Here is a 25,397-nt window from a genome sequence, read left to right on the forward strand (position 1 = left end):
GCTAGTGTATATTCCCTTGTAATAACGCCAAGATTTTTATTACAATTCGAATAGTGAAGGTCATCGAAAAATTTCTCACAAAAATATTTCTATAATTTCAATAATCGTAAAAAGAGAAATCGGGAGCATCTTTACCTGTTTGATAGTTCCAGTGTTAATTGATTTTGTTGAATATCATCACGCGTGCAAAAAAAGCGTTCAGGGGTAAGATCGGCGTGCGAAGAAATTCTCGGTCAGGTGAGACTAAATTCGTCGGAAAATGGATGATTTATAACACCGATGTTCGAAGGTCACGTGTAGAATCCATGAGAGGAATAAGAGCCTGAAATTCAACGGGACGAATTTAGACCGTGGCCTTCGGCTCGGATTCATCTCAATGTACCGTAGAAGTTCGATTAGCTGAACGTTCGATTCTTCGAACCATTATTTTAATCGTGTTTTCGGTCGTTTCGAACCCGGGGAACAGCGCGTGGCTGGCATTCACCGCGATTATTCAACGGTTCAGCCAAAAGAGTATCGTACTGATGGTCAATGTCTCGTTAATAACCAAAAAGAGCTCATTAATGAAATAACTTTTCCTATATTCAGATCGAAACGGGGATTTTGTGCGTCAGCCCCTCGAGATTCTAAGTGTTCTCAGTCTATAAATTCAACTGCGATTCAATCGTATTTTGCTTTCAATGAGCTTCCCGTCATATTTTAGACTGTGGATTTTATGCAGTTATGATAATAATTTTTCATTAGAAGAATTGTAAGGATATTGTTGTATTGTTTTCGCCTCCTAAGACGATTAACCCTAGATCACTAAACCTTACAAAATCTAAATAAATTCAATTTTCTCACTTTTGTAAAGCAACAATAACACAACACAATAAAATGCATAATGTTTTAGTCAAATTTTTTTTTCACCAGTCAAATTATTACTCTCGCATCTTAAACGATGCACCGTAATCAGCGATCCATCTGGGAAAAAGTGGTTTTATGTGGTAGAAAAACTCGGAAGAAGAGGAAATGAAATTGCGCATGTGAAACGTCATTTTTAAAGAGATCGAGTGTCCACGTGTCCGACAATTATTGGATATTTCTGCTTCCGCTTCTGTTCCGAAACAATAGCACCGTTGCTTCGCAATCATTAAAGAGATATTAATCTACGATACGTGAGATGTCACTAATTCTAATTAATTTAGATATTCTGTAAGTCTGTTGTTCGAGAAAATTATTAACTAGCCTAGTGACGGCTGCAGATTTTATGCATTTATAGCAAAAATTGATGAGCAAAGAACACATATACATTACGAGAACTTAAGTCCATTATTACATTATTTTTGTGTTACTGAAATTTTTGAAAGAAGAAATAAAATTTATTTTACAGAAAAATCCATAGATAATAACAATGAAGTACTATCAACTAAAGAGACCGGCTTGCAGCAACATCGCACTAAAATAACAAGCCTGAGGAAAATGTATTTTACACGTATTTTGATTAAAATCTGACCAGAAAAATACCGAAAAAGTTCCACTATTTTCTTACGTAAATTTGTAACTTACCAAAGCTTTAACACTTTGACTGCCCCGCTACCCGTATTTGGGTATGTGGAATTTATGTTACAGGTAGAGTGAGCTAAATTTGCTTATGATCTGTGAAATGTAAAAGTATTGAGAAAATAATTAACGATCGATCTTAACTTCTCAGTTTCTATGTCCTTAACCTTTAGATAGATCTTCAAAACGAACTTTCAAAATGCAATGATTCAATTGAATTATATGTAATATTATAATTATGTTTAATATTCATCTCTATCGAAATGGTAAATAGAAGTAAATAATTATTAGCATAAGTTTGAGTGGAGCCGCGTCGACCCCGATAGTTCGCTTAATGATTAAATAAATTATTCCGATTGTACTTAATTGTCGTGGCGACCGAGGTGGCATACGTAAAAACGATTTTCAGGGACAGGAGATATTAATTTTTCTCAAAAATGAAAATGTCATGTACGAAGACCAGAAACCACACTACAAGAAAGGGTTGTTAGAACAGTTTAGTTGTTCTCGCCGAAATGGGGGGAGGGTGATAGACAGCGCGAGGGTGGAAAGAGAATGAAAGAAGAACTCGAGTTTTCGAGTACGAGCTGAGTGCAGAACAGAATTGTCACCAAAAAAGTGCACAGAACAAACCAACGAATACGTCCACAAGTGGGGAGAACGGTTGGGAGACGAGGGATGATGTCGGAGTCATTAGAAGAGTGCCTAGGGCCTGCGGGGAAGCACCATGATGCAGTTTATTTTAGTTTTGATACGCGCCAGACACGAGCAAGATCTTTTTCGGAAATATTTTTAAACGAACGCACGATGAAGCTTGTTGCTGACAAGCAACAGCTGACAGAGGATTGTGGTAAATTATAATAGAAAATGTTAAGGGAGGCATAGCACAGGTACCGTTGACGATAAGTTAAGCGCGTTTCGAACACAAGTGATCTTTCAAAATATTTTTGCTGTTGCTCGAAGACGTTTTTATATCGTTTAATGTTGTTCCTTGCGGACGAGCTGTCATTTTGTTGACCTATTGGCACAGAACCTGAACCATTGAACACTAACTAATACTAACTAATAAGATTAAAAGTCAATGAAAAAAATACCATTTTCTATATGCTAGAGGAACAACAGTTTTATAACAAAGTAGTTCTGTTGTGTAATTGAGGCATAATTAGGTGTTCAAAAATAAATAACACTGTGAAAATGCTTGTTCCAAGCAGAATGATCTTAATTATTATCCTAACTTTTCATGAGAACGAGGCTTTAATTCTACTTTCTTTAGTCGTTTTTACAGACTCGTTAAATTTTCGCTGTTTTCGCTGTTTTGACGCCATATGAAAAATCACAACAACCTATACCTTGTTTTTTAGTTAACAAAAATGGATGATTCTACGTTCACAAGATTCGACGTTCCACAGTCAAGTTCGAAGAAGACATAACAGTAACTTTCAGCCAAATTCAAGCGTACAATTGTTTCCTCAAAAAGATTGTTGCAACAAAAATATTCTCGATTTTCCCACACGAAATTTTAGCCAGACATTGCGATATACCACCGCTTTACCTCAAAAACATAAGTACGTGCGGAACTATGGAAAGGAGAGTACATACTCGCGTGACCAGCGCGAAACGTGTTAACAATCGACTCGTTTATATTTAGCGATTCATCGAAGGAGCCGAATGAACGGGAGCGGCGCGGCATAAAAACGCGTTCTCTCTTAAAGTATCCGTTCCTCTCTTCGCAATCTAGAAACCCGATTTTAAATAGCCGCAATCTAATTGCAAGGATCCATGGGAGCTTCTCGGGATGAAAACGACGTTTTCTTCGGTACCGTTCGGGTATTTGCCTGAACCGAATATCGATAAAATATTTAGCTCTAATTCAAAGCTAACGAGCTCTTTCATCTTGGCAGACGTGAAAGAAAATGGAAAGAATATTCCCCGAGGGGGATAATCCTCGCCACGAAAGGGGCGCCGGGAAAAAATGTGTAAGAGCGTCCGAGGGAAACGGGTAGAGGTGTGCGAGAACCCGAAAATGTCGGGTCGAGAATTTTTTCGGGATCGAGACGGACCCAAAATTTTTACGGGGTCGGGACGTATTCTTACAAATTTCGGACTTTTCGAATATTATCGGAATTTTCGAATATTGGCGGGACTCTAGAATATATAGGGACTCTAGGATATATAGGGACTTCAGAATATATGGGGACTCTAGAATATATGGGGACTCTAGAATATATAGGGACTCTAGAATATATAGGGACTCTAGAATATATAGGGACTCTAGAATATATAGGGACTCTAGAATATATAGGGACTCTAGAATATATAGGGACTCTAGAATATATAGGGACTCTAGAATATATAGGGACTCTAGAATATATACGGACCCTAGAATATATCGGGATTCTCGAAAATTTGGGGATTCTCAAAAATTTCAGAACACTCCAAAACTTCAGAAATCCAAAATTTGGGAATTTTCAAAAATTTCAGAACTCTAAAACTTCAGACATCCAGAATTTTTGAATTCTCGAATATTTTGGACTATGTAAAGTTTCGGGACTTCCGAGAATGATCCGAAAAATTAAAATTCCGATATATTGGTGAATCTAAAAATTTTCGAGAACCCGACCCGTCTTAACCGTCGGATACCCGACATTTTCGAGTTCTCGAACACCTCTAGAAACAAGCGTCGTAGCCCGCGCGTATTCCAAACAACACGTATCCGAAATTTCTTTGGTGGTCTGGCGAGTATCAAGGTCCCGAGCGTAAACAATTCGATCGGGTCAAGATTCACTTGGCCGATTTTATCGCTGGCAACGGAATACCTCCATTTATTACGGATCGGCCGCGTTCCTGACAGAATCGGCGCGTTCGCAACTACACTTTGACCTGATCCAAATTTTTGTAACGCGACAAGAAGTTTTCAACACTTTCGTCTCGATCAGAAGACAAATAGATTCTTTTTTTTTTCTGTTAACCATCGATTGGTTGTGCTCGAGTCCGTTTTAATTCGGAGTTACAGACGTTGAGTCTCAAATCTAGTTTTCTGGAAGTCAGTTCAAATTATTATCTATTTATACTGGGACCAATGAGGAGATTAACGTTGATCTCAAGGAATTTTCAAAAAAGATTCCATTTTAAAGGAGTTGAAGACTTAGTGAAGACTTTTTCATGCACTGTATCTAACAAAAATCGATTATTAGGAGCTTCAATGAATCTACTTATGGTTGCCATAGTGAAAAGCATACGCCTTTTGCGAGGATTAAGTTTCTTCGCTGAAAGGATAATGCAAATTTTAAGTTTCAATGTTCGACGTATCCTGCAGCGTCAGTTGCTGTCGGAATCAAAATATTTTCCATCTTATCGCTTAATTATGTAACAGTCTTACGAAACGTCTTTTATACATATACTTTCGCGCAAGAAAGCATCGAGCCCGCTATATTTAGCTCAACCCGCTACAACAACTTTTTTTATTAAACATCTGCAACCTCGCGTGAGATTCGTTTCGATATACAGTGGCGTGCACAGATGTTTCCGGTGAAATCAAATTTTTGTATGACATTTCGAAAGCGGTGTCTAAAAATATTGCAAATAGGACTCAGCGAAACTGTGTATTATCTTTCGATAAAAATTGTTTTACACGTCACTTCCGGAATACGAAATTCTGCAGATACATCACGTCAGATATTTTTTACCCTGTGTAAGAAATTTTTACAAGTTGGAATGTTTCTTAATAACCGAAACGCGTGGATAAACAACGATTAACGTTACTATTTTTAATGGTAACTGATTTTAAGGACACTAAATTAAGAAGAGACTACAAAACAATACTATTTTGATTTCGCTATAGAATTTATATTTCGATGTATTTAAACTGCATTGGCCTCTCCTGTGCACCAATTGCAATACTGAGCCCACATGAAAGATGCTTCCATATCAAGACTCTGATTGTTCAATATACATAAATATTTGATCTAAGCAAAACCCTCGGGACCGTGCCATTGCATGGCTTCGATCGACTTTTCACGAAGGGACCCAATTACTGTGGGGATGCCAAATACTGTGCCTATGTTAATTACACATTTTTGAGCATAATGAATATTAAAAAAGAGATATACAATATATATTAACTGATTTTAATGAAGCAAATATATCTCTTTTTTAATATTCATTATGGTTTAAAAATAAGCGTAATTAATATAGGCACAGTAATGGGCACCCCATAGTAATTGGGTCCCTTACCCTAGTCATTTTTAAAGCATAATAGTTTGCAAACATCATTAGAGATATTCAAACGAAACCAATTGTAAGCGCAAGGGTAAAATGGAGTTTAATGAATATAATTGTTCATAATTGCACATCAATCGAATGGAAATACAATTTTGCGAATGTTCAGTCTCTACGGTGAAACGTATATTTCCTTCTATTTCTGAGAAAATAATGAAAATAAAATAACTCTTGCAACCCTAATCATAAGATAAATATAAATGCGAGGGATTCATTATAAATTAGCTTCTATTACCTACAATATATTTTTGTAGGATTATCGTAAAGAATCGAAATTTTTTTTCTTTTTTGGAGAATTAGGCGGAGGATTTTTGCGAATGACAAATAGAAGAAGAAACACTTTACCTCTATCAATGGATGCAGAGGTCGGCATCGATGCGACGAGAGAGTGGATATCAGTGGCAGTGATATCGTAGACTCCAACGAGCCTCCTTGTTGACTTCCTCCTCTTCCTCCTCCTCTTCTTCTTCCTCTTCTTCCTCGTCCTCCTCGTCTTCGTCTTCAGGACGAGGCACGGATCTAGTGGTCATCTCCGTCTCACCCACGGCCACGAGTTCATCCTTATCATGCCCGATATCGCCTACCCTCTCGGACACGAGAACAGAACAACATTTTCAGCTATTATTTACGAATAGTAACAGTGATCACGCCACCGTGCATCGGCGACCCGAATTATTCAATGAAATCGAATAACATACCGTGGCTGATCAAATTAATAGAGCCACGAGACCAAAAATATACATTTTTTTAATTATGTTGACTACAGTGCTGCTAAATGTGCATTTGTAAATTTCGAACATTACCACTTCATACAAAGATTATTAGAACTCGATGCAACTGGACTTTCAATATACAGGGTGTGGCCGGACGGGTGGTGCATGTAAAAATAAGTCGAAAAGAGGGAATAACATTTTTTCGTTTGACGCCTCGTTTTCGAGAAAACCGATTTTAACACTAGAACGACCGAGCAATAAATGCGACTGACGTATATTGCTTTGTAACAGTGACAAGACTGTGCCCATTCAGACTTCATACAACTTTTATTGTAATATGTGCTTCAATGAAGAGGTTCATTAAAAAAATTTCCGATGAAAACATTTTTACAATTTCAATAATTGTGAAAGAAAAAATTAGGAAGCAGTCATTTTGACTGCTCCGGTCGTTCTAGTGTTAAGAATGCAGCAAGTACACGTGCTATTATACGGAAATTGTCTGACGTGTCTGATCATGGCCAACCAATTCTACTCCCTGTATATACAATACTAAGAAGCACACGTACCCGACGGATCTTAAAACTCGATTTTCTCGAAAACGAGGCCTCAAACAAAAAAATATTATTCCATTCTTTCGACTTATTTTTATATGTAGAATCATCCCCTGCCCGGTTGTACCACCCGTCCGGCCACACCCTGTATAAATTGATTGTTTTCATGTGAGATTGTCAATTTGTGCAGGTGGTAATAATACTTTGATCACCTATTGTAACTTTCCTATTTATACATCATCTGTATCAAAGGTTTGAAAGAATAGTTATGATTATGAATCGTAACTTTACAGCTTTTGTTTTGTTGTATGTGTAAATTCCTTCCATTTTGTACAGTTTTGAACACTTTTCAAGGACAATGTTTTTTGCGATGATGCGTCCTGATTTATAAATGAAGTTTTGCACTAATATAATATTCAGTGTACTATTCAATGTATGTTCAATGTACTATGTTCAGTGTACTATGTTAAATGTATTGTTCAGTATACTATGCAGTATACTGTTCTATGCACTATGTTGTGTACTGTTCAGTCTACAGTTAACTTTTCAATTTCATTTCACTAAATAAATTATTTTGATTTCATGGAATCGTTAAGTTTGCTGGATTGCAAGTTACAATGTTACCGATTAATCATTGAATGTTTCTTTTTTTTTTAAAGAAAAACAAAATAGTGTAAAATGTCTCATTCTTTTCCATTATTAACCAAGTATTTGACAAAAAATTAGACATAACAAATTCGTTTATTTCATGGGATTCTTGAGGCTGCTGGTTTAACATTCAACCGATTAACACTTTGACTGCCATACTAGAAAGCTCAAAAAGCCATAAAATCAAAGTAAGTTATTTAATGAGATAAAAATTGAAAAAAATTAAATGTATGACATTGACTAGTCCCACAACTTTCTTGCATTTTACAGATCCTAATCAAATTTGGTACGATGAATATATTAACGTAAAAATTCATTTAAAAACCTGTAGAAATAATTCCGTCACCCACAGATGGATGACATGGCGGTCAACGTGTTAAAGGGAAAAAATGAAATCTACGGTATTGTACGGTTGCGAACAACGGGAATTTAATGAAGCAATAACTGCAGACTCGTTTTTCTGTTTTCAGACGAAACAGTGTAATGAAAATGCTCAACGGAATCGGAATTCCGGCAGATTCCCGAAGAGCTGCTTATAAATAGAGTTCCAGAAGCCCGGAAACCGGCGTGAAAAACACGAATTCGAAAAATTCCGTCCGACCACCGGACTGGAATTCCGAAGATCCGCGGGGAATTGTCGTTGCCGCGATTTGTGAACGTTATCTTGAATTATTCAAGCCGAACGGACCATCGCCGCGGCGGGGCAAGTTTCAAATATTTCAAGAGCCCACCGATTCGAAGGGATCGATTCTTTCGAATCGATGTCGACGGCAGATGAAACACTCGACCAGTCTTTCGAAATTGTTGTATTGTGTGCTCGGAGAACCTCCTCTCATCGATTCGCCCACGAATTCGCGGAATTTCTTGGACCTTCTTTTCGAAATGATCATTGTTATAATCTTAACCAAAGGTCATGGAAAGGCATTCCGAATTTTTTTTCAATTTTGTCCAGAACAACTCCCTATCTTCGTGTTTTAAAAATGTACTTCAAAAAACAATTCCTTTACTAGTGACACTGAAAGTAGCTAAATGCATCTCAGTAAAAAAAAAATAATATTATCAACTATAATCGATGCTTAAATTTCCAATTTGAAAATGTCGAATCACACTCGACATAGGACTGTAAAGGGTGAATACGCTTCCGATGCCATGATTATGCAGACTATGTATTTTTTTAAAATTAATTAAATTTGATTGGTGTAACGTTATTAAAGGGAGAATAATATAAAAAGAATGTAGAGCAAGGGACCCAATTACTGTGGGGGTGCCAATTACTGTCCTATATTAATTATACATATTTTTAAAGCATAATGAATATTAAAAAAGAGATATTACATTTTTTCATTATAACCAGTTAATATATACGTTATAATCTCTTTTTTAATATTAATTATGCTTTAAACATAAGTATAATTAATATAGACGCAGTAATTGGGTCCCTTACCCTATAGTAGCTGAGACTCGAAGATCTGAATAATTTTTGCCAGCAGAAAATTGAATGCTTTAGAAATGATTACAATCAGTGCAATGACAAATTTTGATTGGCCAATCTTACATGAAATCGTCTCGCGACACCTGCAACAAGCTAATAAAATTTTAACGAGGCTAAACAGGCTCGGTTAATTTCTGTTTACTGAATAAATATGATTTGTTTGTACACACGTGACCGTGCGAACTCTCTACATCTACCTCTCTGATGAATAATCAATTGGATTTCGGAATTTAATTACGTGGTGCAATAATGAAATATACAACAACGACGAACATAGCAACGAGGTTCCAGATACAATAGAAACAGTAGGCATATAAAATTGGCATATACTCCACACTACAGTAAAAAAGTCACCAATATGGAGGTAAACTAATGAAATGTAAAATAAGGTTACAATTAATTGATTACGCAGTCCACGAATTAATTTGTACACCTAATACACATTTTCTTTACTGAATTTTTTTATTGTTTTGTACGTGCGTCTACTGAAATCACTCGTGTCTGCCCTTTATCAATTTTTGGACTTCAGAATTCCACGTCGTTTGGTACAACAATTGTATTATATGACGCGGATCTATATGCAAAAAATTTTTACATCAATTACAAGGTACTGGAACCCAATAAGAATTTGTTCCTCCTTTCAACCCCTTGCTTTATGATTTATTTTACAGCTACAGTGATTAGAAATTCTTTGTCGTCCATAATTTCCTAGATATACGAAAAGCAAAATTGATAACTATTGTATGTCTGTATTTTGTCTAATGGCTAAATATCAATAACAGAAAAATCACATTTTTAAGAGATAAAAATTTTCACCACGAGTCTAACCGGATATTATAAGGCAAGGGGTTAATCATTTTAACACGTTGATGATAATATATCGATCCCCTTAAACTCTTTATATCTTTCCACTGTTTTGTTTCACCCACTCAATTTCGTGATAAATGCATAAAATCCGCAGCCTATTTATTATACATTTATTTTCGCCATGGCTTAGTGCAAAATATTAATTGCCACGTTTTTGTGGAGCTCTAAAACCTCCGATATCTTAAATTCGAATTGATCGACAAGATAACCATGGGCGTAGAGATTGAACTGCCGCGATACCGTTAATAAGCCCTGCCAGCTGATAACTGATAACGTTTTTGCATCGTTTCGATCCATCGAATTAACGGGGGCTGGCGCAGTCTGCGGATAAAAGGTGTAAAGATAGGAGGTTACCGGGCGTTGTTTGATGACGAGCTCGAGTGGATAATTGATAATAACCAATCGACAGGTTCCGATATTTATGGAGCACTCTTTGCGAGCCGCACGCACTTCCTTCCTGAACTTTTTAACACTTACTATCCCGTGCGTTATCAATGCAAGCTATACTACTAGCGGCCACAAACAGCGACCCCCTAGGGGATGGCAATGGCGACGGGGAACGTGGGAGTATTCAAATAAATCGATATTTTTCTTAGACTTGTTTCCGTTCTCCCCGAACCGATACAAAAATTGAGCACGTGCTTCGCCGAACAAATCGAATCATTGTACATGGATTTAAATGTTTTAACATCGTTACAGATACGTGACGTCGATTGAGTCAGCCACTTCGAAAGACCTCGATCATGCTGGAAGCCACAAATACCTCTCTTGTAAAAATTTTAAGCTTTCTGTTTGAACAAATGATAACGCATAGTTCTTGAAAACCCATATATAATTTTAATTGTCCATAATGTAATGGGAAACGCTTGAAAATCTAATTAATTTAATATAGAATGAACGCAAGTGTACGAGATTCAGTGGATTAAAACACACCGAATGGAACGTTAATTATTACTGAGAAATACGCAAATCGTTGGTTGAGTAGTGAGCGTTGCGTATGGCATAAACAATTTGTTACGACTTTAGCGTACACGAATTACAAAATAACTCTGTAACGTGCTCTTCGTATTCAAACTATTATACAATTTTCTTCGCGATGAAATTCATGCTATGTAACACTTCATGCGATAAATCACGTTTGTTAAGCTTGTGGAAAAAAAATTCGAGTCTAAAATGTTTTCTAAGAAAATTATTGAACAGCTGCGCCAACGAGTAACATTCTCGTATCGAAGTCTATATGCATTTTAAAAAATCTGCACATATAATACGTCTGGCATCAGCTTTATCGAATGGAGACTATAAAGATATATTAAATTATGAAATTTGTTCATGTATTCGGCTCACCGTTTGCCCGTAACGGCAAGCCGTATTTATGAACAACTCCGGCGAGAATTTTTGTGAGAACAGATTAACAGCGAATGCACTTATGCGCTCGACCGGTCGAACGAACATGAAAATTCGCGTGCAATAAGCTCGCGTGAATTTTCCATTTATCGAGATAAAGTTAATTATTAACACGTATATCCCTGGAGTATACGATCGCGCTACCGTTCGAGCGCGATAAACAATTATTCCTTTATACATTTAATTTAAATTATTTTTCTTTTACTTCCGTCTTTCATCACGTGCAATCTAGATTAGTTTCTCTACATCTTAAGCAAAAATTCCGATGAACTTGTGAATCAGATTTTAGAATGGGGCTCCATTACCAGGGTCCGTTCCACTTAACCGACAATGACATTAATATTCGTCGACACTTTATTGTCACCGACATTTCGATCGTGACTCACTGGAGTCAATGAAATTACCCACACCACCGTGGTGAGGAGTCGAAGCACGAGAGCCGTCTTCTTGTCACTATCGCTTAGTAGTCATAGGCTTTTACGACTTGTAGACGGATATGACTCTTAGGTTTCCAGCGTGCCCCGTATATTTCAAATTCGACGCTCGGCGACAACCTTAGATTTCGTCTAAGAGTCAGTCACCAGAACGGCTCAACTGACTCGTAACGAGAATTCACTGCACAGTAGTTTGCAAAATTAAATAGAATATCCACGAGTCGGTGACAACGTAGTGTCGATGAAGACGAATGTCAGTGAAATCAGAATGTCAGTGTAAACAAATGTCCACGAAAACTAATGTCGGTGAAATCACAATGTCAATGAAACCGGAATGTCGGTGAAAACATACAGCGGTGAAGTAGTGTCGATGTGAACATTGTTGAGGAAATCATTGTCGGTTAAGTGGAACGGACCCCATTACCATCGCTTCCTCTAATAACTTTGACCGGAATAAAAAAAACTGTAACGTTGACTCCCGTGTTCCATTCTTATCCCGCGTTCTCTAATGTTCCTCGCGAGAAAGATGCAGTTCGCGGCGGAGTATCGCATAATAAGGGCTGCAATAGCGCACAGAGGACTGGGGGAGGCTCATGCCTGTGCACTCCGCAGCTCTAGAGTGCTCGAGAGGAGGCCAAGAGCCCTGAAAGGTATCACTGCTAATTTCTTTTAAAGAGAAACACGTCCTCGGTTTGCCAAGAGAGTCCCGCCCCCTCGCTTCTCTGATGTTGATAACGTTTTCTGCTGGAACACCTATTTCGGGTCTGGGTCTCGGTCTTGGTCGGAACATTCGCGGATACTTCACGACTCCAGTCCCTCCAACTATCCTGCAACTGCATAGCAGTTCAATCCCTTCGCTCCCCCCAACTCCCTTATCGTAATTCTTTCTGCTCCATCCCTCCCCTGAAGGACCTGCTTCACAAAAATGTTCAAGCGTAGTTGCACACACTACTTTTTAATCTTTACCTACTAGAAACCTATCCATAGGGTTTTCGATGGCCTTTGGTCGAAATGATTTGTCGATTTATGAATTAAACTGTTATCACTGTCGAAAAACCCTCAATCGTTAATCTTTGATTTTTAGAAGACCATTAAATTGTCGCTGATAGGTAAAGGATTAAAATGTTAGATTAAAGAGCAATAAAAGGTAACTGAACTTTTAAGGCTCATTACATCTACGATGGGAAGCTATGATCTACATTTTTGCCGCGATGCTCGCTGATAATCGGTGGACACACAATTTCCCACAAATTGTCATTACTACGGACCCTTGTACCAAAGAAAAATGTTGTGCATTAATTGTAAGAAACAGGAACCAAGTGAAATGTTCTTTCTTCCTTTACTGATTCCAGTAAATTGAAAATAGTACCACTATTTGTCTAATAGTTTCCACTATTTTAAATTGTACCTACAAAATCCGCAGTCTAGACATTACAATAAATTTATACAATTTTATATTGAGTCGCGAATTAGACGAATTAGTTGACGAACGCATCAACGCAGTTGATTCGATAAAAGGATCGAATAGCTGATTGTAACACTTATTTATGTTTTAACTTTCATCTGAAACATTCGAGCACAGCAATTTGGAAGACCAAGCGAAGTCTTCGAGTATTGGCACACCCTTTAATTCTTCAAGTATCTCTTTTCCGTCCATTCCGGTGTGTCTAAAATATTAGGTTGGCAAGGAAATTCTCTCCCCGCGAGCATTGTTCTCGAAAAATATTAATTTCGACGAAACAGGAAAAGTTTCAACGACTTTGGTCCACCGCGTATTGAATAAAATTTAAGTCGCCGGGGACTGACACACCATTTAATGTCGCAGAAAATTGCACTAATAATTGCTCTTAATATCTGCACAATTTTCTGCTGCGAACCGAATAAACAATCGTTACGTGCATTGAATCCTCGCGACTCTCTATCGAATTTAATCATTGATTAACCCTTTGCACTCGGCGCTATATTCATTCTAAAACTAAATTTTTCTTCCGTCTTGGAATATTTTCATTTTATTCATACGAAACTGATCCGATTTCCACATATAATATTTGAATATTTAGTAATCTATTAAATACAAATTTTGTAATGTAACAAATATTTTGTAAAATTTCTCGTAATTTCTTTGAAATAATGCCACAATAATTTCTAGTGGTGCTTCAGAGTCACCACTCGAGTACAAAGGGTTAAGCTTCACCTTCTTGGACCAAAAATTTCGCACTTCATTTTATACAGTCCTGTAGATTTTTACGAGAAAACTCAAAAAAAAAACAAATTTTAAAGTGCGAAGTTCGAAAGTTAACGCGGTTATACATACCAATATGGCGACGCCCTTCCCTGTCAAAAAAGCTTAAAATCGCTCAACTTTAAACACGCATAACTTTTGAACCAGTGAATTCCTGACATTACAATTTAGATTTTTAACATTTTCTCGTCAAAACCTGTGGGATTGTATTAAGAAAAGTGCAAAATTTGTGGTGCCAGAATGTGAGGTTCCGGCTAATGATCATCAATAACAAATCAACATTTTATTTATCAGAAGACTATTAATAGGTTGTTAAAATTAAAATTCCAAATCTTGTAGACAATAATCGCAAAATAAATGGTTAAAATGGATCGTTCGAAATTATCCAGAAACCCACGACCAAAAAGTTCCTTGAGAAATCCGTATTTGCGAATGATAGATTTTTAAAAATTGTCGGAGAACTCGCGAAGCGAGACAGAACTCTTACATCAACCCAGATGAGCAACCAACCGCGAAGATGAGCGATTAAAAATAATTTCGGAATATACGAAACGTATTGATGCTTCAATCTAGCGAGATGAAGGATTCTCGGTTTTGATTCAAGGGAGGGGGGGGGGTGTTTTAATATCCGAAAAAGAAAGAGGGTACGTGGAAACGGGATAAGGAAAAAAGAAAGAAGAAAAACTCACCTCAGATTTCACGAAGTGCCTTCTGTCTTCATCATTGAGGAGGCGACCGTCTCCAGAGTGTGGTTCGTAGTTTTCAACTTTTCCTTCCTAGGAGCCTCCTTTGTCGCACATTGTTTCGGTGTTTGCAAGTACATATTACCCTCTCCCCGAACTTTCGCTATTGCCTGCTCTCCCCGTTATCACATTTCAATCGTCACTCTCCGAAGCACCGGGGACGGTTTTCAATTCACTTTAAGAAAGTCAATTTCTCGAGGAACATTTTCCTTCCCGGCCACCCTCGCCTCTTCCTCCTGAACAGTTCACGCGTCTTTATTCTTCATCCTTCACTGGTATCGTTCTCTGCACTTCGATCGACGTTCACCTGTTAACCGAAGAACACGAGTTAACACCGGTTCTCATCCCCCATAATCCTCCACACCCCTCAGCTTAACCCCTTGCACTACGATACACAGTGATTGGAACTTCTTTTTTGTTCATACTTTCTTTGAAGAACAAGGAAGTTTATATTTCATGAATATTATTAATATTATTTATTGTGCGCCCATGTATTTCTTCGATTACTACATTCTCTCTGCTGAAGATTATCTCAAAATTTCAAGTCGATTAGGCAACTAAAACTTGAGATATCGGGGCCACCGTTTCGAAAAATAGTGGTTTCGAGAAAAATACGTTTCAAACGCCTATACCTACGTTCATTTTTCTAATTCATACAAATCCTTTTGTACGCATAATCTACAATACTTATACTTAAAGAAAATGCAGAAAATCAATTATTTGAAAGTGGAAAACCAGAATACCCCCCTAATTGCTTTTTCCACTTGCACGTTCGATGATTCGCGTTCGTTCGATTTCTTTGGCCGATATACCTTACTAACAACGGAACACATTCCCAATTATACATTGATTTTGATCAATCTTATGTGTGCGACGTACTTAATTCCCGAAAAAATATTAAACACATTCTTTTTATTGGCATTAAATGTTCAACACAATTTTTTGAGATGGAATCTAGAGGGTGCAGATCACGGAATTTTCTTTAAATTGTGTATTTCTGAATGAGAAATTTAGCAGCGTACGGAAATTTTACAAAGGATCATTTGTTTAAGTAACATATTAAGAATTCAGCTATCTTTCGCCACTTTAAAGATTCAATTAAAACTAGTAATATTTAATAAGTGACTGACGTTTAACCGGTTACAAAATCCGGACCTACTAATTGCAAATAATCGCATTAATTAATCGAAAGGGTGGATCTAAACAGCAAAAGGTTGCATAATAGTTACGTAATAATTTTAGGAATTTCCGGGCCGAGGATTCTCCCTCGTTAATTTTAAAACATTAATTTATTTCGGGAATAAAAAATTCTGTTTATGCAGAACGTATGCAATTTATAAAACCATCTTTAGAAAAGTGTTTAATTTGCAAATAGTTGGCCTTTATTTTGGAATGTTTCGCCATATTAATTTTATGTCCAGGAAGGAGTAGGCTAAATGATTAAAATTTTAATCGTGCTTAAACCGAAATAAGTTTATTTCTCGATAGACTAGCGAGCGAGTAACAAATCAACGACGTTGTGCGACTAAAAATAAAAATTCCATCGTGCATCGTAAACTTATTTTAATTCGCAATTCTAAATGCATGCTACTTTGCATAGACGAGTTTTATCGTAAGTCTGATAAAATGTTCAAATGGAGTACCTGCCAAATGATCAGTAACAATGATAAATTCTCTTCTTAATATTTTAAGATACACTAGAGCTTTTTGTGCGAAATACGTGGCTTCGCTAGCGAGACATTCCCAAAGGGGTGGCAACCCTCTCACATCGTGATCATAAAAATTCAACATACAATTTTTGTACCTTCTTTTGCTACATTCATTTAAAAAACCGGGAAAGATATTTCTTTAAAAAGCGAACGTAATTACATCCATGACGTCCATTCGTCTCTGGAGCAACGATCATTCCTTTGATCAATGATATTTCGAATGTACGATCATTTCAGATTAATTAAACACCTCCTCAATTTCGCTGGAATCGAATTTTCAATAGACAATTTTCATTTTCTGTTATAAAACGCGATAAATTATCGAAACTCGCTAACGAACACAGCAATCTTTATATCGTACCAAAGTAATAAATAATTGTCAAACTCTTCTCTGATACGCCAAAACAGAATTCTGGATAAGCGAAAACAAATTAAAAATTGTTTGTAAAATTTTATAAATTAATATACAATTGAGAAGCACTTTTCCATTTTCGAAAATAAAATTCTCGTCGCTCTAAATTGTCCATAACAAAATAAAGAATGTATTTTATTTGTAATTCGATTCTCCCAGAGAATCGTATTTTGTCATTGAATAAATTATTGAAATTTCGCGACGTAGAATTACATTTTCGAGATCTTCGCATTTATCGTCGGCTTAATATTCTATTAAACATTTCAAATGCTTTCCGCGGGAAAAAAACCGCAGAACACAATTAGAGACTACCCATATATTCCACCGTATATGTCATAAATTGCATTCCCGACCACACGTGTTGTACAATCCATATTGTACACGCTTGCACATAAATAAACGACAAGTCCTAGGTAGTATGGAAATTAATACATAATTCTAAAGGTAATACTGCCATCGTTTCACCTGTCCCGCCGAGCCCAGGATCATTTACCACCAAGTAACGCGATATCCCTACGAATTAAATTAATCAGAACTCGCTTTTGTTGATAGGATTTCGCAACGAAACATTCGAGCTTCGTACACAAAATTACAACAAAAAGCAAAAGGAATCGAACTCTTTCTCTTCACAATTTAAATAACATATTTTTCCTCCGGATAAATGAATTAAAATTTGCGCTTCTTTACTGATTTAATGGCTCGACAATTGCAAAATCTAATAAGTAAAATTACCTCGTAACGATAAAAAGGACTGCGAAAAAATGGTATTTCGATGACATTATTTTGAATTATTTCGAATGACAAAAATGTTTTTCATATTGTTGCTTTCAATTTTCTGAATTGATAAACACTGCAAAATAAATAGGAAGAAAATTATAAAATTGTTCACAAAAAAGTAGGCTCTGTTCCAAACAAAAATATAAATTTCAATTCCATTTTTTCGAAACGATTTAAGTAATTTTTTTCATTTCATTAAAGCTGACGATGCATAACCAATTTTTATTCAAGTGTACGTTGTTTATTAAACTTTCATCATTCCTAGGGCGAACATGCAATTAGTCCTTTTGAATGGTCGACTCCACGAACAAAAACATGAAAAAAAAAATTAACAAAGACAAATGGTAAAAACAAATACCAAATTTTTCAGCTGAAAGGTTGAAAATTAAAAATGCCGGTTCCTGCTTTTAATTAACCTCCGACCACAAACACAATACAAATCGAGCATATTCAAACGAAATGGACATTCTATTTCTTTTTCTTTAACTAAAACCACAATCTATTGACGAAAGAATATTAAATGGAAATCCATAAAATTTTGCGATGTCGAAAATAGAAAGTAAAGACTCAACTTGATATTTATTTAACAATTTGATTCGAGACAGATACGAACATTTCAACGACCAAAAATAAACGAAAATCGACTGGGTTTTCTATCGAAAAAATTGAAAACAGATCGAATATTACGGAAATATGCAAAAATAATTTATTACGAAAAATCATCGAGAGAATGACCACATGATATATTTGATATATTTCGTACGCATAGGGTAAGGGACCCAATTACTGCGCCTATATTAATTATATTTACAGACAGCGAATTTTATGCATTTATGAGAAAAATGAGTAGGTGCAATCTAAACCAGTCAAAACAGAAGAATTCAAAAACACTGTTATATTATTTTCAACCTATTTAACATATTAAGAAAGAAAATTAATTTAGATTTCACTTCAGTTTGCTGCAATTCAGTTTGCAAAATTTTTATTTTGCATAGATCCGCTGTCTAATACTGAATATTAAAAAAGAGATGCATACAACATATATATTAACTGACTTTAATGAAAAAAATGTAATATCTCTTTTTTAATATTCATTATGCTTTGAAAATAAGTATAATTAATATAGGCACAGTAATTGGTACCCCCACGGTAATTTGGTCCCTTACCCTACGTTACTTGTTACGCGCGAATAGCAACAATAAATAACTAGGGGGTGGAAAACATTAAAACCGTGTGTCATACTGAGCTATCGTAAATCCGCGGATCCTACGACCTTGGCTGCATTCTCAATTTTGGCGGTTACATGCTTCCAAAAACATCTTGACCGTACCTACGTACTACATACACGGATATCTGCACATATGTTTCTCATATAACCCTCTTGCACACACGTAACACCTACACACGAGCTCATATCACCCTATCAATATAAAATGAAATATCTCCCTGCTCGTACGATACACCTAATTCCTCGACTCCGTTTAACCCGTTAACATTTGTTCGCCGTTGAAAAAGCCCCATATTAAATCAATATTTCAATTTATGCACGGGAGCTAATTAAATTTCAACAACGTTCCACTGAAAGTTCATTTATTACGTTCCGATAAAAAAAAGACGCTTCGCGTGAATCGAGACACGGTTCGAACGAAGACAACGAGCGATCATAATCCTGCGATACTAGATAAAATGAAAGGAAGATGTTCCCCCCGTCTGAATTTCTGGCGCATCAATTTTTAATCTCTGCTCTATCGGATTCGCGTTTCGGGCGCCTAGTCGTTCCCATTCGAAATTGGAGAGCCTTCGTTTACTTATTGCACACGTCCACACGAATACATTGTACATTATACGTGTGCACGTACATGGGGATGTGTGCACATATACGCGCATTTGTATTTTACATTGGCCATACGTACCTCCTACGGCACGCAATAGGTCGTCGTGCGGGTTCACTTGAAACGATACAGCGCACATTCACGAATCACACACAAGAATATATCTCGTCGTCGCGAGAGAAAAACAGACCGGACGACATGGAAAAGAAAAGGGAGAGGGAGAAAAAATCACTTTCCGGTACGCATTCACGGTACGAGCTCGCGCGGCCTACTGAAACGTCAGAAGGCATGCGTTGCCCTGACGGCTGGCTTTCTCCTTTCCCCCTCCTCGTCGAATCCCCACTAAGGGTAGCTCACCCCCACTAGGGTTGTCAGGAAAGATGTATGTTCGAAGGACTAAAAATAGGCTCGAACAAACTGGTTCTGCGGGGATAAAAATCATTGTAGAATGATAAAATTGTGATAACAATGACGGTGCCGACGACGATACCACGGCGCCTTTGAACACGACGTAACGGAACTAATCGACACCATAAATAGTAGTGACGTCGACGATCACGGTGGGAAATTACGAAAATCAAGTACCATTTACAAACCAAAAATATCCATTTCTTTAAATATAACTCAATATTTTCCGCAGATGTTAAAACCGGATTTTTCAAGTTCTGTTGTATTCAAAATGTTATTTCCACATAATTCTCAATATTAATCATGCAAATATTCAAGATAAATTGTCTGCATATCGATTCTAATTGCTTATTTTCTCTGGTTTCAATGACGCAAGTATGTAATTTCTTTTATTGACAAAAGATATTTCATAAAATATAAGGTATATTTTAATTCGCAACTTGATATTTAACGTATCAATCGATATATCTTAATATATCATCGATCGACATTTTTTAAATATCAGATGATGACGTATTTATTTAACCTGTTTCATAGTATTTGTAAATGCAATATACGTACATAAGTTCATTTGAACTCGAATTTGTAGATATCTGCACTTAAAGGAAGATATTAAACTCATAAGTTAAAAAATAAGATAATTTGTATTACAAAGATTTACATATTTATAATTTTCGTGGGCTCCCCGTTCACTCATGAAAAGAACACTGACCCTGTAAAGATTTCTATAGTGACTTTAACTTTCCCCTAGCCATTTACTGAACTGGTCTGCTTGGAAACCATATTGAAAACCATCGGAATTTCGTGCCTGTAACAATTGTCTGCGATAGAGCTGTCACAACAATAGCTATGACCGAGAATTTATATAAATGTATAAAAGCTAAGTTAAAATCGGAATTCTATGTAATGAATGATGACTGGTTAAGTGACTGCATAGAATTCTACATACAGCAACACCAAAATGTAAATTATGATCTCCCGCCTATACATAACCCACAACGTTCAAGCAATTTTAAAACATAAGAGTCAAACATTATCTCTGATTAGAATTTTTACATCTACTTTTTGTTGTATTTAATTTTTTCATCAGGTTTCGTGAATGATTGAAAATATGTTTTTATTTTTAGTCGAGTAACCAAGAGATTTTACAATTTGTGAAAGTACAATGGCAACTCAGTGACTTACGTGAAATTAATAATGAACATGGAAGTTTACCACGCAATATTTCACAGCAAGTATCTACTATATTGCCTGAAAATTATATTCTGCAGGTATATGAATGTTTATTGTATTCGTTGAACTAGGCCATCGGTTTATTTAAACATTCCTTCTTATTTAAGGTGGAACAAATGTATGATATTGCAACGTCCAAATATAAACAATTACAACAAATCAGAAATACTCATGTTTCAGAGGTAGATCCAACGGAAGCAGAGAAATTAGAAAAATGGGAACCTCCAAAAAAAAGAATGATCCAATTAAAATTAACAGATGGAATACAAGATGTAATTGGAATCGAATACAGTCAAATATCTCTATTAAATGTATATTATCCAACAATATAGTTGCACCATGTTCTTTTATATTCACTACTAAATTTCTTCAATTTTAAATAAGTGATTTTCTTCCTTTTAAAGGAAATGTTATTACCAGGGTACAAAGTTATGGTAATAGGACCAGTAAGATGCCGTAGAGGAGTTTTATTGTTAGAAGGAACAAAATTGAAAAAAATAGGTGGTGAAGTGGATAGTTTACTAATTCCTAATGCTTTAGAAAATATTCTAGCTCGAGCTTTGTAAGTAACACATAATGATTTAAATATTTAAGTAAAAATCACTTGTGTATTCTGCTTTGTACATTTGTAATGCTCCCAGCACTTAATGAGAATTAGAGGGTTAGATTGAATAAGATACAATCATTTTCTCACAGAAAAGTTGAAGAAAATCCAGACCCTTATGGCGATAATGAGTCAAAATCGAATAACGATAAACAAAGAGAAGAACCTGTAAATGAACTGGAAAATACCTTCTTTGAAGAAGAATTTGAGATAAACTTGGATGAAGTTTCCAAAATTGAACACCTGCACAAGGAAGATCATCAACAACAACATACTAATGCATTACATACAGGAACCGTGAAAGAAAATTCTTTTATCAATACCAATATTGAAAAAGGAAACAACTATAATTGCACAGTACAAACAGAAAATGAAAACTTTCTTTTTAATGCTGTTGAGAAGGAAAGTAATTATAAGTGTACAGAGGAAAAAATCTTACAATTAGATGACGACGATTGTTTCTTAGAAATGGTTAATAATTTATATTATAATTTTGACGATTTATGTAATTTGATTTCGAAATTATTAAATTTAATTTCAGATCAACGAAGATCAATTAGTTGAACCACAACAAGAACGAAACATTTCAGCTCCATTCAGAGCTCTACCAAAAGAAGACGATGACGACATAATTGTAATAAATGACGATGACATAGTTGAAGAGATAAAGCATGAAAGTGTGAAAAAGTGTGTAGCAAAACAAGATTACAATTCTCGTTCAAACTCACCATGGTTTTTCAATAAAACGAGCTCGTCGACAAATCGGTCTACTTCAAAATCGTGTGATAAACCGTCAGAAATGTCTATGCCCTTAACTGGATCAAAGAGACCAGTATGTTATTGAATAATCAAATATAATAATTTCAATACTATTGTTGCACATAGTTTTACAATGTAATTTTTTAGATTCCAATGTCTCCATCAGATCTATTAACGAAGAAGAAAGGCAAAATTGACAAAAAAATTACCGAATTTATAAAAAAACCTAGTTCTCCAGATCCAAAAATTTGTGATTTTATTTATGATATAAACAATGACATTATAACAGAATTGACTTTTAAAACAATTTATGGGCGCGTAGATGACCTTGGGAGACTATCAAAACAAAACTCTGTGTGGAGTTTGGATGCTACTCTAGTGGATGGTACTGGAAAAATGGAAGTCGCTTTCTCGAATAAGGCGAGTAATTACAAATCATTAACACTTATATCAAATGTGAAATATGTCTCTTTTTTCCCCTTTATTGAGTGCACTTTAAATAAATTTGTAAACTTTCAGGTTCTTGAAAATTTATTAGGATTCAGTGTACAACAATTTTCGTTAAAAAAGAAACTAAAAAAAAATCCTGAAATCGAACATGAACTAAGAATGGTATTTATTGATCAATAATCTTTTTACAATTTAATAATTCAGTGAATATTTTACGTATTATTTAAATGTTGCAGGGTTTTCGTAGTGCAGAACAAAGAGTAAAAACCTTACATGACCTCCTAGAATTGGAGTTAGATGTCAATAAAAAACCAAAAGTGATCAAAATCACTGATGTAACTCAAGAACAAAGATATCTAATTGACAAACAATTACAATCCTTTCTACGGAAAAATAATATTTAAAACCTAACTTATTGTTAATATTAATATGGAGCAATATAACTATAATATTCTATTTTTTTACTTTGTATTTATGTAAGAAAAATAAGTGTAATTATATTCTTAGAAAACACATTTGTAATGAGTAAAACATTATTATTACATATATTGTACATTATTATCAATATACAAAATTTTTAATTACACAGTCTACCTAATTACTGAACATTATTTAAATATATTTACAAAATGAATACAAAATAACATTATCCGAACATGTTATAATTTAAATCCTGAATGAATAGACACAATTCCGCAGGTTAAATTTTCGTAAGTAACATTTCGAAATCCTGCTTCTTCTATCATTTCCTAAAACAATAGTTGAAGAAAATTTACCATTTCTGCTTTAAATATTATAATATAGGTTTATATTGCATGTACTACTTTTAATATGAATTTTATTATACTGTTAAAGTCATTTACCTTAAAACATTCTTGTTTTGGGAACTTTCTGATGCTTTCAACAAGGTATTGATAAGCCTTCCAATCCCCTGCTATAAGAGTACCCAAGACTGGTATCACTTGAAACGAATATTGGTCATAAAACCTGTGCAGAAATGTTATGCTTTACTATGTTCCCACAACTATAGGTGTACGAGAACCCAAAAATATCGGGTCAGGGCGGATCAAAAATTCTATTCGGAAATTAGACGGGTTCTCAAAAATTTTTGGATTCCCGAGCACATTTGGGTTTTTGAATGTATTGAGATTCTCGAGAGCCCGACTTGTCTCAATCTGTCCCCACCATCGGATTCTCACACACCTCTACTCACAACTCAAAATAAAACACAAATAAATACATACCACCTTAAGGCATCATTGTCTACATGACTAAACTCTAAACACATAAAACGACCACCTGGTGTAAGCACTCGGTATGCCTCAGAAAGCACCTAAAAGTATTACTATTTTATATTTGTAAAGACTTTAATATAAGGTGTCCCATCCAATTAGACACAGTATAATTATAACAATGGTGCAATGAATTTTAATAGAACACAATGAAATTTGGTTTACCTTATCAATATGTGTAACATTCCTTATCCCAAAAGCAATTGTATAAGCAGTGTAGGAATCATTAGAAAAAGGAAGTTCCTCTGCATTGCATTGCTTCCAATCAATTGCAACATTATCTTGGCCTAGCCAACCTTGCTTTTTGGCTCTAATTTTTCCTACTTCTAACATATTCTCATTTATATCACAGACAGTTACGGAACTGTTTAAACCTTGGTAGTTAGCTGTATTTTTCAAGTACTGTAAATATCTGAAAGTTATGTCTCCTGTGCCTCCAGCTGAATCTAATAATTTACTCCCATGAGTCGGTCCAAGTCTCTGAATGAATATGTCTTTCCAAACACGATGAATTCCTAGACTCATAGCATCATTCATCTGATCATAGGAATTTGCTACCTTTTCAAATACTGTGTACACTAAAGAAATAATTTGATAAATTGTTTTGGCAAACGTTTGAATTAAGAGATTGTACCTAAATAATTTGTTCGCTATTGTCACCGTAACGTATTCAACGTGTAAAATTTACCTTCTTTCGCTTTCTCGCTTTCTTTCACAGTTTTAAATCCAAAATGTGTAGTCCTTTCATTGCTATTGCTTGTATCAGCAGCTTCCGAAAAATACTTTTCAAAGGAAAATATTATACTCCTGTTTTTAAACAAACTTTGAAAAAATCTTCCTTTGTCGATCATTTTAAAATGTTTCAACAATGTAAACTGTGATCATAACCGGTAAACAATGAAGAATTAATTATTTGTTTCCCTTCTGATAAGTGCAATCTTATAGGTTAACATCAAATTTCATTTGTTTACTTCAGATGGCGCGTCTTGAACTCCGTTTGAATAAAG

General features: G+C 35.5%; 3 protein-coding genes across 3 annotated transcripts in view; 1 reads left to right on the plus strand and 2 right to left on the minus strand.

The window, feature by feature from the left end:
• The window catches only part of LOC143362976 (uncharacterized), a 54,713-nt gene extending 34,789 nt beyond the window's left edge, over positions 1 to 19,924 (minus strand). Inside the window, exons 1-3 of the mRNA XM_076803543.1 lie at positions 19,726 to 19,924; positions 14,861 to 15,221; positions 6,166 to 6,407 (exon numbers count right to left, since the gene is read on the minus strand). Of these exons, the coding sequence (XP_076659658.1) occupies positions 6,166 to 6,193 (28 nt within the window). The 5' untranslated portion in view covers positions 6,194 to 6,407; positions 14,861 to 15,221; positions 19,726 to 19,924. The remainder of the gene's footprint in view (positions 1 to 6,165; positions 6,408 to 14,860; positions 15,222 to 19,725) is intronic.
• Positions 19,925 to 20,828: 904 nt separating this feature from the next.
• On the plus strand, positions 20,829 to 23,682 carry LOC143362971 (uncharacterized). Its single transcript, XM_076803530.1, has 9 exons — positions 20,829 to 21,015; positions 21,180 to 21,323; positions 21,393 to 21,596; positions 21,690 to 21,847; positions 21,982 to 22,360; positions 22,431 to 22,721; positions 22,796 to 23,068; positions 23,168 to 23,260; positions 23,335 to 23,682. The coding sequence occupies exons 1-9, from the start codon at positions 20,902 to 20,904 to the stop codon at positions 23,500 to 23,502; spliced, it is 1,824 nt and encodes a 607-aa protein (XP_076659645.1). The 5' UTR covers positions 20,829 to 20,901; the 3' UTR covers positions 23,503 to 23,682.
• Coq5 (ubiquinone biosynthesis protein COQ3, mitochondrial) lies at positions 23,550 to 25,395 on the minus strand. The gene is made up of 5 exons (XM_076803547.1): positions 25,079 to 25,395; positions 24,556 to 24,968; positions 24,343 to 24,431; positions 23,962 to 24,085; positions 23,550 to 23,847 (listed from the first exon to the last, which is right to left on the minus strand). The coding sequence occupies exons 1-5, from the start codon at positions 25,239 to 25,241 to the stop codon at positions 23,758 to 23,760; spliced, it is 879 nt and encodes a 292-aa protein (XP_076659662.1). The 5' UTR covers positions 25,242 to 25,395; the 3' UTR covers positions 23,550 to 23,757.
• Positions 25,396 to 25,397: the final 2 nt, after the last annotated feature.

Source organism: Halictus rubicundus, chromosome 18, assembly GCF_050948215.1.
Source record: "Halictus rubicundus isolate RS-2024b chromosome 18, iyHalRubi1_principal, whole genome shotgun sequence".
Lineage (NCBI taxonomy): Eukaryota > Metazoa > Arthropoda > Insecta > Hymenoptera > Halictidae > Halictus > Halictus rubicundus.